Source organism: Mauremys mutica, chromosome 3, assembly GCF_020497125.1.
Source record: "Mauremys mutica isolate MM-2020 ecotype Southern chromosome 3, ASM2049712v1, whole genome shotgun sequence".
Classification (NCBI taxonomy): Eukaryota; Metazoa; Chordata; order Testudines; family Geoemydidae; genus Mauremys; species Mauremys mutica.
In genome coordinates this window covers 55,716,773-55,730,980 of record NC_059074.1, presented here as the reverse complement: position 1 = coordinate 55,730,980, position 14,208 = coordinate 55,716,773, and the positions used below count along the sequence as shown (strand labels likewise).

General features: G+C 37.5%; 1 protein-coding gene across 1 annotated transcript in view; it reads right to left on the bottom strand.

Moving 5' to 3' along the window:
• Window positions 1-14,208, bottom strand: part of ADGRB3 (adhesion G protein-coupled receptor B3) — a 646,981-nt gene that overhangs the window by 40,855 nt on the left and 591,918 nt on the right. Inside the window, exons 21-23 of the mRNA XM_045011262.1 lie at window positions 9,421-9,571; window positions 8,754-8,823; window positions 4,380-4,446 (exon numbers count right to left, since the gene is read on the bottom strand). Coding sequence (XP_044867197.1) covers window positions 4,380-4,446; window positions 8,754-8,823; window positions 9,421-9,571 — 288 coding nt within the window. The remainder of the gene's footprint in view (window positions 1-4,379; window positions 4,447-8,753; window positions 8,824-9,420; window positions 9,572-14,208) is intronic.

Below are 14,208 nucleotides of genomic sequence, written 5' to 3'. Positions count from 1 at the left end.
TCAACAGCTGTATTAATTAAAGCCTGAATTATGTCCTGTATCTGGCCATATATATGCCTGCCTGTTAATAAGAAAGTAGGCAGCTGTGACTCTAAATACTGATTATACGTAAACTTTAATTGTAACAATGTAGTCTGTTCCACGTTAGAGGTAGAATATTTTATCTGAATTTTGTGTACAAGACTAAAGGATTATGTATTATTTGTATTGCCATAGCATCTAGGAGCCCCAGTCATGAATGAGAACTCCATTCCACTTGGTGCAGAACAAACATAAAACAAAGATAATCTTATCTGGTTATTTTAGGTATCATGCTTTCTTGAGTCCCAACTATGCCTTTTTGCTGCAAGGTGTTCTCACTCATGCAAAACCAGAATCCAGGGTTTCTGGTTGTTGGTTTTGTTTTGTTTTTCCAAATTGACGACTGTCTTCCTCATTCCTGGGTTCCTCATGTGTAGGCTTGGCAGAATTTGATTTTTTTTAGATAATTTCTATGGATAATAGCAATGTTTATTTTTATTTTATTTTTATCCCATTTAAATTTTCACAGATGGGAAATTGGTATGTGTGTAGACAGTAGACCTTGAGATTCAAAAAGTTAAAACTTTATAGCTTAAAAAGCAAATTGTCAAATTCTCACATCAAAAATATATAAACAAATATTCTTAAATAAAACTCTAACAAGTTCTCAAGCAGCATTTTTCTGTTCCTACATGGAAATATTTATTCATCGGTTTGTGTGTGTACAGTGAAATTGACATTTAATGACAAATATCTAATCCTTCCAAGCCTAGTCGTATGCCAAAATGTGATTTTGGTTGGCTATATATAGGATTGTTTGGTTGCGCTTTCTTTTTTTATGGGCCAGATCCTTAGCTGGTATCAACTGGTGTCAATCCATAACTGAATAGAGCTATAATAATTTGTAACAGCTGAGTATTTGGCTCAAACAGCCATGCGGTTCTAAAGTCAGTATTTGGTCCTTAATACTTATTCTATGCATCATACTAGGATTTTAATGTAGCCTTTAAATGGACCTGCCAAAAATAATTTTTAGTTAAGAAATGTTTTAAAATGGACTTTTGAGAACTACATTAAACACTGATAGTTTGCCAGTGTGCCCTGCCCACAGCCCTACTCTTTTAGGCCTTTCTTAGTTTCAATTTATTTGAGCTTTTACATTTTTCAGGTGAGATTTTTCTTTTGTATACTCAAATCTATATGGCTAGATGAAAAAGCTCCCTCTACACCTGCTAACTAATGGGGGAGCAAATCATGTCTGTGAACATCAGAGATCTCTGAATAAAGTTTGCCAATTGTACAGAGAACATATCGTCCCATGTGGAAATTATGATTGGCTTTTTGTAAACATCCTTGGCTTCCTCACTGTGCCATGGACTGTGAGCTGTACAAAAGGTTCATGGCTTGACTCTATATGAAGATGAGACATACTCTGTGGGAGCTGCAAACATTAACATCCAGGTAATCTTTGTAGCTATATGCCTAGATCTCTGATCATTACAGATTTCCTTCTCATTTATGCCAATGCAAATCAGGACTAACTCAGCTGAAGTCAATAGAGGTTCACTGGTCTAAAAGTGCTGTAAAGGAGAAGAAAATCAGACCCAAACACTGTAAACTCCATGCTGAAATTATTACCAGAACTTAGTGAAAGATACTAGAGCATTTATTACACAGCGACCAAATTGGCTTCAGAAATAGGTTATTATTAGCTGATCATAAAAGATGGTCCTAAACATCATTGGTGTAGAAGAGGGACAAGTACTGCCAATGGCTGCAGTTTTATTTGATGTGATAAAGTCATTTGGTCAAGAGGACTCACCATTCTAATTTGTGGAACATTTGGCTTCAGCAAAACCTGTATTTGCTGGCTCAGATTAGCCTATGCTTCTCTTAGAGTGACAGTATGTAGAGAGGGGGAGGTATTGTTTTACCAGCGATACTAAGCAAATGTTGTCCCGTCTGTCCCCTTTTATAGATTGTAATGAGAGAAACCTGAGAACAGCAGTTTAGGAGGATGAGCTTATTTGTGGCATTGGAATTCAGCATGATAGTTTGAAAACAAGTATTAATGCTGGTGATATTCAGGTGACCTAGTCTAATTCTCACTTTATCCTACATCCCTTGCAACTTGTAGATAATAGTCGGCTCTTTGTCAGGGGATCGTGTTTTTGGATACATGGCAAAATATAAGATGAGGAAATTTGGAAGAAATATTGTATTATATTGATAAAAGACGTTCAAGATAAGCAAAGTATGTTACTTTATTTTGCTTTGTTGACTAAAGAGTTCGAGAAATCAAGGATTTCCCTCCCGAATTTATTAATTACACACCAATCATTCAAAGATGTGGATTTTTGGGTGGAACAGCTTCATAGCAAATAAATGTACAGTGAGTGGGTTGAGGATAGAGTCAATGCACTTCAAGAGATAGCAAAACTAGGAGGCAAATTTACATTCATAATGTTTAAAAATTTACAGTCAGCATTGTGTGTGTATATGGGGGGGTAGGGAATGTTAGGGATGAGGGCTGGTTGTATGCATGTGGGTGACATGGGGGCTTCTAAAATTAAATTCTTACCTTACCTCATACATTACAGCTACAAGGGGAGGAAGAAGAATCAGTGATTAGCATGTTCTTGGTGGTGAGGTGAATTACCCTATTCATACTGGCCTCTTCTGTGTAAAGTGTACATCCTATAGGACAAGGTCACTGGATCATTTTGTAAGGTACCAGAGCCATATCTAAGAAGGGCTTTGGCCCCTGAAATTAGTATACAGAGCCTGAAGAAGGAATTTCTGGATCAAATTTTCAAAAGAGTGTATGCGTGCACAGGTATGTTTACATGCAAATCCCCAATGTGCCTGCATGATTCAGGGGTTTCATAAATCCAGCTCTTTCCAATATGCGTAACAAAACCTTACAGCAAACCCATTCTGATCTGAGGGCTAGTCTACTCTACCGCGGTACATCAGCATAGTTGCACTGCACATCTGGTGAAGATGTGCTATGCCAAAGGGAAAGCGCTGTCCCATCAGCATAATTACTTCACCCCAACGAGAGGCAGAAGGCACCACTTTAAGTAGATGCAACTTATGTCAGTCCGGGGATGGCTTTTTCACACTCCTGAGCGACGTAACTTACATCGATTTAAGTGGTAGTGTAGACAAGACCTAAGACTTTTTAATACTCTAGAACTGACCAATATAGAACCCCCTGTCAACAGTGCAGGATCAAGATCATGGAAAATTTAAACAAATGGTGACAGATGTTGTATTACCAATTATCTATGACGTACTTTGGATTATTCGATCCAAATATAGGATTTCTCAGATATGTAGATACATTTTCAGGTTTGTGGAAGTTTAATACATAATAAGTTACATTTTCCGGCCATCATGATTTTTTTTCTTCCAAGACAATAGCCACAGAAGACTTGCCTCTGATTCCATCTTTCCTGCCTGCCATCCCTGAAGAACAGTGGCACAGTGCTTTGCACCAGGCCACCAAAGCTGTCACTGAACTTCTCCATAAGAGAACAACCGTTACATGGATACAACTGATAAGAATTCAGTGATGCTTGTAATAAAATTCTTGCGTTAGCAACCAGCATATCATGCTTTCCCAGTTTTATTTTGTGTGGCTCAGGAGTAAAAAATGAACAAGGCATCTTTTGCAAAACAATCATTTTTCAGTTGTACCACAACCCTTTTCTAGAATACCGTCTTACATCCTACTTTACATATAATGAAATATGTTAATTCCTAAATAATTAGAAATTATAACCTATTTTTATAATTATTTAAGTCTTAAATATATTTCCCCTGCCTTTTAACTGGCTCCTCCAGAAAAGAGTAACAATTAGACATTATCATGGATAATAGCATTGGGTGAATCCTGGCCTCATTGAAGTGAATAGGAGTTTTGCCAGTGGGGCCAGGATTTCCCCCTTTGACCTCATCCTGGTAATAAACTCTTGCCAAATCCTGTTGTTGCTCCTAGAGACTTTTTTTGAAGGTGTACAGGGTACACACATATAATATATAAACCTGAATAAAAATATATGCACTAATAACAATATATATGATGAGCTATTTGTGCATACAGAAATGTCTTTGGTTATGCTTGATGTTCATGTGGCTTTGTGTAAACGATGACATACATAGTGTTGATGTAAAATACATAATAAAATAAACAATCAGAAAAATAGCATATTCAAAACATTGAGGGAATCTTAAGCCATTTTTCTCAGGATGTTTGCAGTAAAATTAATACCACTGCATAACTAACCACTCTGTAATTCAGACAGTATTCCACCATTTCTAATGAAAATACTAAAAATAATTTAAGTGTTTACCAAGACAACAGCAGCTGCAGGCCCAACAAATGCATAGAGTAGTCCTCCTTCGAGAGACAGCCAGCAGCTGGAAAGAACATTAGAGGAAAACAACTACCACACATTAATAATATCTTTTACACTATGGAGGTGTGATGTGAATAAAACATATATAGCATATCTATTCACTTGACATAGGGTTCAATCCTACATAGAGAGTTGTATAAGCATAGAAAAAGGAGTGAAATTACAGTACTCTGTTGACGTAATGGTGCTATAAGCAGTCGATACATGAGTTTCATTATTAGGCCCCATTTTCATGCTTTTGCAACTTTTCAAAGAAGTTACACTTACAGTGAAATTCCTTATGCTTATTCTGAGTCCACAGTTAAATATTTCTGTACATTTTTTTAAAATGTCATTTAGCCATTTTTGAGTTAACTGTGAATGACAAAAAGGATAATTTCTACCTATTAAGAAATTCTTCAGAAACTTATTTTGTCTCAGGGAATAAAACCACTTTATTTTTAAAATGTCAGACATCTTATACTTAAATGCTCATTAAGGTCAAGTGCATATGACATGGTTGAATAAACTTGATTAAAAACCATAGTTCTCTATAAATCTTCACTGGTGTAATTTGGTATTTAATACTAGGATAAGGTCTTATGGATTATATGCACTTTAAAAAAGTTATTATACATCATGTAAGGACTAAGGACCAATTGGTGTCTCTGAAATATTAAAAATATTAAAAAACTAATACTATATGTATGAAAATTGTACATCTCTTTTGTGCTATGTCCTACTAGAGGTCCAATAGCACAAGGCCTTTCTGTATGGTGCTTCCATACAGATTTCCAGATCCAGAGGGCTTGCAGAATTGAGTCCTAAACATTTAACACAGTGCTAAGCTTAGATATACAAACACTATCAGGAGCTTCACTTACTGAAGTAAATGTAGCTGTTTTCCCCCCCAGTGATTACACATTCATAGAAATGCATGTTTGTTGGAGTGTGTGATCGTACATAAGGATATGCAAGTAACTGCATTCATTTGAATCTCACATACAAATAAACTTACATAAAGATGCCCTTATCCTCTACCCCCATTTCCCCCCCTTTCTTTTGAAAACCATATAAACACACAAATACATCTTAATGTTACTGTTCTGTTATGGCTGAAACTTTAAAGGCAAAAAAAAATCACTAAATGTAATTGTTTCCCACAATAACCAAAAGCAGAGCTGAACAATGACATTTTAATTTAATAACATTAAATTAAAATATTAAATATTAAACTTTGCCACATGGACCCACCTCTGTTAGTGTGTTGGATGCTAATATGATACACTGATCTAAAATGTCAATATTTGCCAGCAGTTACCCTCTAACAAAAAAGCAATGATAAAATATCTCAGATACCATTGTATGGTAACTTTTTAATGGACCTGGACCTTTTTTTTTTATTTCATTGAAAATATGTTTGTATTGTTTTTTTGCTGGTTTTCTACTGGTTTATAGAATAGTTGAAAGTTGGATAAAAGTTTTCATTAAAAGTTTTGAATTTTTTCCCTGGATTTTCTGACCAGTGTACATGTGAATAGAACTTCCTTCTCAAATTACTGTCGACCTCCTGCATGGCACAACCACTCCCCCATTTACTTTGGTTTTGTACTAGGAATCACAATTTTACCTATAAGGTGGCCACTATAAGGGTGTGATCCAAAAGCAGACTTTTCTGGGAATGTTTCCATTGACTTCAGTGGGCTTTGGCTCAGACCCTAAGCCTTAGGCAAAATTTTCAAAATCTCTTAACTGACTATTTTCAAGAGCGACTATGGCACATAGGACCCCTTAAGTCTCACTGATTTTGTTTTCCTCCCTCTTTCAGACTGACTATTAGGGCTAGATCGACAAAAGGATTTAAGTGTCCAACTGCTACTTTATGAGCCTAAGTCCAACATTTAGGTGCCACTGAGATCCTCAAAAACTCCTGCCTAACCCTGTAGCTGCTTAACCCTTCGGCACCAAAATTTCCACTGTTAAAGTCCCACTGACACCTACATTTCTGGCAGTGAGCATGTGCGCAGCCACTTTGGTCCTATCTCACAAATCCTCAAACTAGTTGTTCCCCATCTGTCTCGCCTGTGGGGCCCAGTCTGGTAAGCATGCTCTGTGCCCACATAAACCCATATAAAACAACTGAAGGAGAAAGTGGTAGTATCCCCCACCCCAACTTTTAGCCCAGTGGTTAGCACACTCACCTGGGATATGGAAGACCAGGGTTCAATTCCTCATGCTGCCTGATATGGAGAGGGATTTAACTTGGGTTTCCCCCAATCCTAGGAGGGGACCCTAACTTCTGGGTGATGGGTATTCTGGGCAGGTCTCTCTCAGTGTGTCTTGTTGACACTGTTACACTGTGTATGAATAATTAAATACCACCATTTCTTCTGGCATAATTAATTATTATTATTTTTACAAGACATTGGTTAAGTACCTTACTCCAGGAGAGAGTTCACAGCTGACAATCCCAAGTGGAGATAGGTGCCTTTGAGAGGTGGAGCTTAGGACCCACTCCTTTCCTCACCATTTCCTATTAGCAAGTTTAGGTGGCTCCCTGCTCTATATGCTAGCTTTTGTGGATCCCTGTCTTAGGTGCCTGTCTCTCCCCCTGCATTGTACAAGGAGCCTATGCAGCTAACTTGGGGCTGTGGATTCCACTGGCTGGCAAAGTTCCTAAAAATTAAGTGCTCCATTGCTCACTGTTCCTCTGTCCCATGAACCTCTCAGCTAATTTGGCACACCTTCCAAGCAGGGCCTGCTCCCCATGCTGAACAACCCCTCTATAATGGGAACCCCTTTACTGGGAACCCCATAGTCTCAACTATGGCGGTTTAAGGGTTAAATTAATGCATAAAGTTATGTGAACTGCAAAGTAATTCAACATGCTGCTTATATGCAAGTGGATCAAGGTGGAAGGCTAACCATAATTTGGAAATCCCTTGCTTTTGAAATATCAACAATAACATCATTGGAATAATGGAGTTTTGCATAAAATATTTTTCATATGTGCAGTAGAAATGACACAAGTTGCTGATAACTAGGGCTGTGTGAAAAATTCAGGTAGAAATCTAAGTTCACCTCAAATCAAGTTCAAGTTCTAACCAAGCCACTCCCAACAGCCCAGGCATACAATTGTTCCATGGATCTGGTCTAACGCTATTTCCCCAGCTCCCCCCCTCAGAGGTGTTTCTTAATCTCCCCTCCTAATCAGTTTTCCCCCGACTTGTTCTAGGACCTCCCTCTTACCAGTAGGTATCTTCATGTGGGGACCAGGACCAATTTCCCTCTTTCCATTCACTGCTCTTTCAGTCTGGAAAAAGTCTTCTGGAAATGGCACCCTACAATCTATGAGTAGCTGGCAATAAGTCTTGTTCCTGCTGCCAGCACCTTTGTAACTGTGGAGTGGCAAACAATGCTACTAGATTCCTTAATACAGGGTAGCTAAAGAACCCACAAAGTTATTTTAGCGACCACAATCTAGGAGGGATAGGACAGAATTCCTACTGGATTGCTTTAGCTACACAGGGCTAAGGATGAGGAGGCACCACCTATCATTGATGAGTTCTAGAGTGGGACAGCTCCTCAGCTCCTGATGCCTGTGTTGAGTGGAAATCATCACCCGCCCTTGTCTGCAAACTGGGGGATGAAGTGGCCAATTGTGGCAGCTTCCAAAGACCTGAAGAGTGGAGGACTGTACCCCACAGCAGAGCTGATGACAGATTGGTCAAACAACAGGAACATGTTTTTGTAAACATGTTTTGAAATCCAGGTCCATATGCATATCCTTTCATGTTTTTTAGTTCCACAAGCATTTGGAAAGCTAGTTTTGTTCATGTGGTTGTTTGGAGAGGAGCTGTCAGGCATACAAGCACCCATATATATCATTGCATTTAAGGTTACTCCTTATTAGTTGGTTATTTCCATCAATATTTCAGTAATCTCCCATTTAAAAAGTACCAAGCATCTCAGGAGGAAGCAGGAAACAAATATGCAGCTGAAGTAACCAGTCCCACATGAATAATCTTAGCAGGATAAGTACAGTGCTACTAACAATGGGCTTGATCCTGCAAAGGACCGAGCATTTCCTGAGATATGCTCGTATCCTCAGTGCTCACTTGGAGTTGAGTGTACTCAGCACTTCACAGGACTGAGTTTAACACTGGACTCTGATTTTCTTTTCACTCTTTGTATGGGGCATTCGGCTTCCAGCAGTGTCCTGCACATGAAGGGACACACAATGGGCCCTTATACTGTGTTGTATAATCTCTAATGGGCATGGCAGCCTTGTTAATCAAAAACATGATTTATCACTGCAGACTGACTTACTAGTGAGATGTTCCATATCCTTTCGTCTTGGTAAAGCCTATTGATATTGCCACTACTAATGCTGGCAAACCTGGAAAAAAACAGCAATTGTCATTAAGGCTCAGCTAAATACCGCTGTTCTACTGGGTATGAAATGATGAGACTGAACTACTTTCATCTAAAATGATCAATTTGATATGGAATGAATCATTTAACAAAGCACTGCTCTGCTGCAGCGTTTGTTTCTTCCCCAAGCACAAGGGAAGAGCTAGATTTTTAGCCCAGTATGCATCATTTTCGTGTTGCTAAGTTACCAGTATGTTTGAAATGGCTTAAAGTGAACAAATAACACAGAGATTCAGTGGATTTTCAGTGAGGGGCTTTTGTCTGTATTACACTATTTTTCAGAAAAGCTACTAAAATGATGCTAAAAGCATATATGTTACAGCATAATAAAGTACCAGAACATTGGAATATTCATCAACTGTATCTTGAACCAAATCAAGAGAATAAAATTACATTGGTGCTTCCAATAAAAAGGGAAATCTCCTTGTACTGATTTTCTGTTTAGTAACTATACTATCGACAACCTGTCAGGAGTATTGAAATAAATACCAACACCCCCAACTGTGTAAATGCATAACGTTCAATTCTAATGATTCTGGCTACATGATTTTTATGGGCTTACCCCATCCAAGGCACAAAAAGCGTTTCCTTATGAGTCGTGTCCTAATTTTTCCAGTAACAGCCATGTACGACTGCCACGCTTCTGTCAAAACCCAACAGAACGAAGCTAAGAAGAAGAAGTGTAAAAATGCGGTGGTCGTGGTGCAGATGCCCTGCAGGGAGCAAAGAAAAGCTCATGCTGAATACTTAGGGACAATCATTTCTCCTTCAGAGGGTTGTCATATTCTATCAGCTTGACCTTTACCCCGAACATCACACCTCCATCTTAATAGCACATTTGACACAGAGATTTGGATTATACAGAACAGGTTGAACCTTGTTTTGAAATACACTAACATAGACAGTTTTGATGAAAAATATTTAAATATAGAAAAGAGCACAGTTTCTTACATCTTTACTTTGGCCAAAGAACATTCCAAAGCCACTGCAGTGAATAGGTTACATGGTTATTGAACATTGCAATTTCACTACACTGAACAGAGTGAATGTGCAAATACAAACAAACCTAATTGCCATTTTTATGTTCTTTCCCCTCATGCAGACAAATCTTGACTATAAATCTGAACTCCAGGGGGCAGATTAAAGCTTCCTGCTTTATTTGATTTTTCATTTAAATCTTACAGAATGTAATGCCATGGGAAGCTTTTGGCATATATGGCCTGACATTTTTTAGTCAGGTTTAAGCAACGTTTCCTAAGCAATTATTTTGGTTATTGTTTTTAATGCATGTCAGTAATTTGTCATCTGAAAAGTACTCTGAACTCATCCAGCACATGCTTTGCTCTGTCACTGTAGCCTTTAATTAAATTTGACATTTTGGCTCATATAAGTAAATTTGACTCTCCCTTGGAAGTAAATTATAATCCATCATTTCACTGCTTTATTTCAGTATGGAATTCTAGAGACAGTAGAATTCAGACTATCAAATGCAGTATGTATAATACCCCTGCATCAAAACCACACCAATACCGTAGAATATAAACTGTATAGATCTTTATTACTTTTTAAAAAATGGTTTAATCAGATCAAGATCAAAACACCCTGCCAAAACAACAGATGTCAGCAACACAAGAACTTAGCTTGATATGGATTTAGAATTTTTTAATATTAGTGTTATTATTAATCTATCTAGCATACTTCTAATAATAAGACAAGTTCCTCTCCCAAAGAGTTTCTAGCTAAGGCACCAGTTCAACAATACTTAAGCATGGAGGCTCCGCAAGAATTAATATTATGCAGGTACTCAAGTACTTTGCTAAATCATATAAATATATAAAGTACAGATAAGAAGGCAAGGGATATACCACGTGTTTATTTTTTAGTTTGCTTTATATTTTTCAATTATTTTAAACTCATCCTATTTTGTGTTTTGTGATTTGATTTGGGTTTTGATCACACTGATTTTCCCAATTCCTCATCTGAGACAAATTACATTCCTTTAATTTATTGCACTTATTACTACTGTAGTTCTGCTGCTTGTTCATGGTTCACTTTTATCTTTAATATTTCTCTCATATGCCTGGTTCCATTGAATTTCTTAATCTGCAAACTACCAAATAATTTCTACATCTATTTCAAGAGTCCAGTAAAGAAATTGATACATACTTTAGTATTATGAATTCAAAGTTGTGACAAATCTTTAGCTTTCTTTAATGAAAATATCTGTGAGATATAAGAGACCCTAGAGGAATTACTTTAATATTAATGAGTCCAGTCTTGCAGCTTTACCTTATCTGAATATTCCCTAGGACCAATTCTGATTCACACTGGTTTTCCACTAGTTGTAACTCCACTGACTTCAGTGGAGATATTCTTGTTTTACACACAGGTAAATGAGATAAGAATCAAGCTTAAAAATTATGCATACAAGTATATACTTTATTTTAAAATAAGTTTGCCATGCTGCACTGAGAAAATTTATTTTGACTGTCATAACAGCCACGTGAGAAACATGGAAGCCTTCAACTGTCACAGTGATGTGTGTGGAACGAAAAACCTAGACAGCGAAAGAGAGGTTGATTTCTGAGGTTATATTGCAGGAGTGCTTCTGACCTAAAATCAGATTGAATCACATTGCTGAATTGGTACACAACCGATCTCAGTGCCTGTTTAAAACAATTAGCATTGAAGTTACTTCCATATAAGCTAATGGAAAAATTCCCACCAACTTCAGTGAGTGCAGAATTAGGCCCACAATATACACCTGAAAATATCATCAGGCAATAAAAAGATATTGTAAATCTGGTCTGTAAAATTATTGCATACTGGAAAAGCACTCTATTTTATTCCGCTACTTCAAAATAAAAAACAGGATCAAGGCATATCATGAAAGCAATGTGACCATTCCATATCTCTTGAGAAACAATTATAAACAGATGTGCTGGAACAACTTATATAGTGGGGGTGCTGAGAGCCAATGAACCAAACTGTAAACCCTGTGTGGTGGAAACCTCTTCAATCCAGCGGGTGCAGCAGGACCCACAGCATCCCTAGATCCAGCACTTATGATTACAAGGGGTAGCCAGTGATCAAAATATTAATTTATTACCATTCATTTTTAAATTTAGCTGCTCCAAAACTATGTGAGCTCATAAAATCCATCCCAGTAAAGCCACAATGACAGTATTATTACACTGGGTGGTAATATTACAATAAAAAGCTTGGCCAGATAAACATATGGATTTGCAGGAAGACCAAGTATTATATCATGGCCATATAAGCATACTTGAGGTGTTAAGATTATGATGAACTAAAGTAATGTGCATTTTAAATCCTGGATGTCTGTGCTTTAGAGCTTTTATGTGTTAAAGCACATACGATGTTTTCACAAATCCTGACATTCTAATTCTAATTTCTATAATATACACTCCTGTATTTTGTCCACTAAGTTAACTGGAGACAGTATTGCAACAGAAAAGTCTTAAACTGTCCTGAATTAGTATTCATCTGATAACATTACTATGCAACATGACTGCAAGCTCCAGAGTTCCATATCATTACACTAAAATCCTGACGTCACTCACTTAGCATGGGCCTCAATTTTTTTTTTTCAGGTCACTTACATCCAACCTCTCTTATTCCATAGCCAACTGTAGCCAACAACTATAGTATCTGGTTTGTGACTATCCTTCCAGCTGCTGTTGTTAATGGTACATCATCTGCAATGTCATTTGTTTACAGATGCAAAATAAGCCTTTCCTTTTTCTCTTAGATAAAAAATCTTAGCCAATGCATTTAATTTCAGCGTTCCATTAAAAAATGCCAATAGAAGGGCATCAGACCTTTTAGAAAGTGTTGTGTAGGATTTCTTCCCCCTGACAGTGGTAAACTGCCTGGCAGGAAGTATTACCATAATATAAAATCTTATTTAAAATAAAGAATATATAGAGAAATGCACAGTAAACAAAATGACAGAAAATATAGAAATGACTGTGTTCCTGTAGCAGCTGGCTCACATATTATAAATTCATATTATAAAACTTTAATTTGCCTTTCTGTCAGTCTTTTTGTAAAAGCTGAGACATGTTCTATGGAGCACAGATTTGCTCCCCAAAGCTGTTTTTTGTCAATGTTAGAAGCTTTCAGAGAAAAACTGCATAGGTAACACAGAGAATTACCTACCCTGAAAACAAAACAAAACAAAAACCACCACAAAAATCAAAGCTTATTACTTTTCATGTAACAAACTATACAACACATACATAATGCATATGGGGACAAAGCGTATTCTCTTTATTTAGTCAAAGTAACTAATAACTGCCATGGAAGTTTTGACTGAGTATGGACTGCAGGATTTGGACCAAATTTATATCTGTATTGAAAGAAAGATAGATGCTAATAATTTTCTGACATAAATATGAACCTGGCGCTTTTTGAGCAAGAACTCATGATTAAAATGTTAACTATCACGTTGGCCCCAAAACCTGAAAACAGGTGAAAAAAGTTTTGCTACAGACTCTAGAAATTACACACGCTGGAGTTTGAGCAGGACATAGGGGTTAATATCTCTAACTCTTCTGAGTCATACATGGGATCTTTAATGAACCCCAGAGGTAAAAACCTTAGTGTCACATATCATCCAAGAGACATTATCTCCATCAGCATAATGTTTCCTAACATCTACTGGAGAATCCTGATTATAGAATCTATTATATTCCCCCTCAAAAAGCAATGTTGGGATATATCCTAGAAACATAAATTCAGTAAGACCCTACTAAATAGTGGCAAATTTTCATTCCTACAAGTGGCTGTCAATGGAACCAAGCAACGATACCCAGAAACGTATGCCTAGAATCCTTAGAACAAAAAGTGAACCAGCAGACCCAAACACAAAAAGGAACAACCCCACTTCCCACCAGCATAACTACATAACATTCTTTTTTTAAGAGACAGCAACATAGGCAAATAATATCTTAGAAGCACTTTGAACAAACGATGGCTGCTCCAGCATAGGTGGGTTGGAGATGGAGATGAGTGGATGAAAAGTCCCTTCTTGAACCCCAATGTCCATGTGCAGGAAGCAGCCATAATGCTGCCTCCAGCACTTCTTGAGTGCAAGGGGCTGGGACAGTATCAGTACCAGTCTCTCTGAAATCTGAGAGGCTGTTTCTGGGTGTATTCAGGGTCTTGAAAATGGACCCAAGCACCTGCATATCAGCAAGTACCAGGGAACTGTCCTCTAAAGACAGTGTATGCTACACTTTGCTGAAGGTGTGTAGCAAGGATTGCCAGTGAATTTTTTTCCTATGGATCCTGGTAGCATTGCCCAGACAATACCGGAAGAAAGACA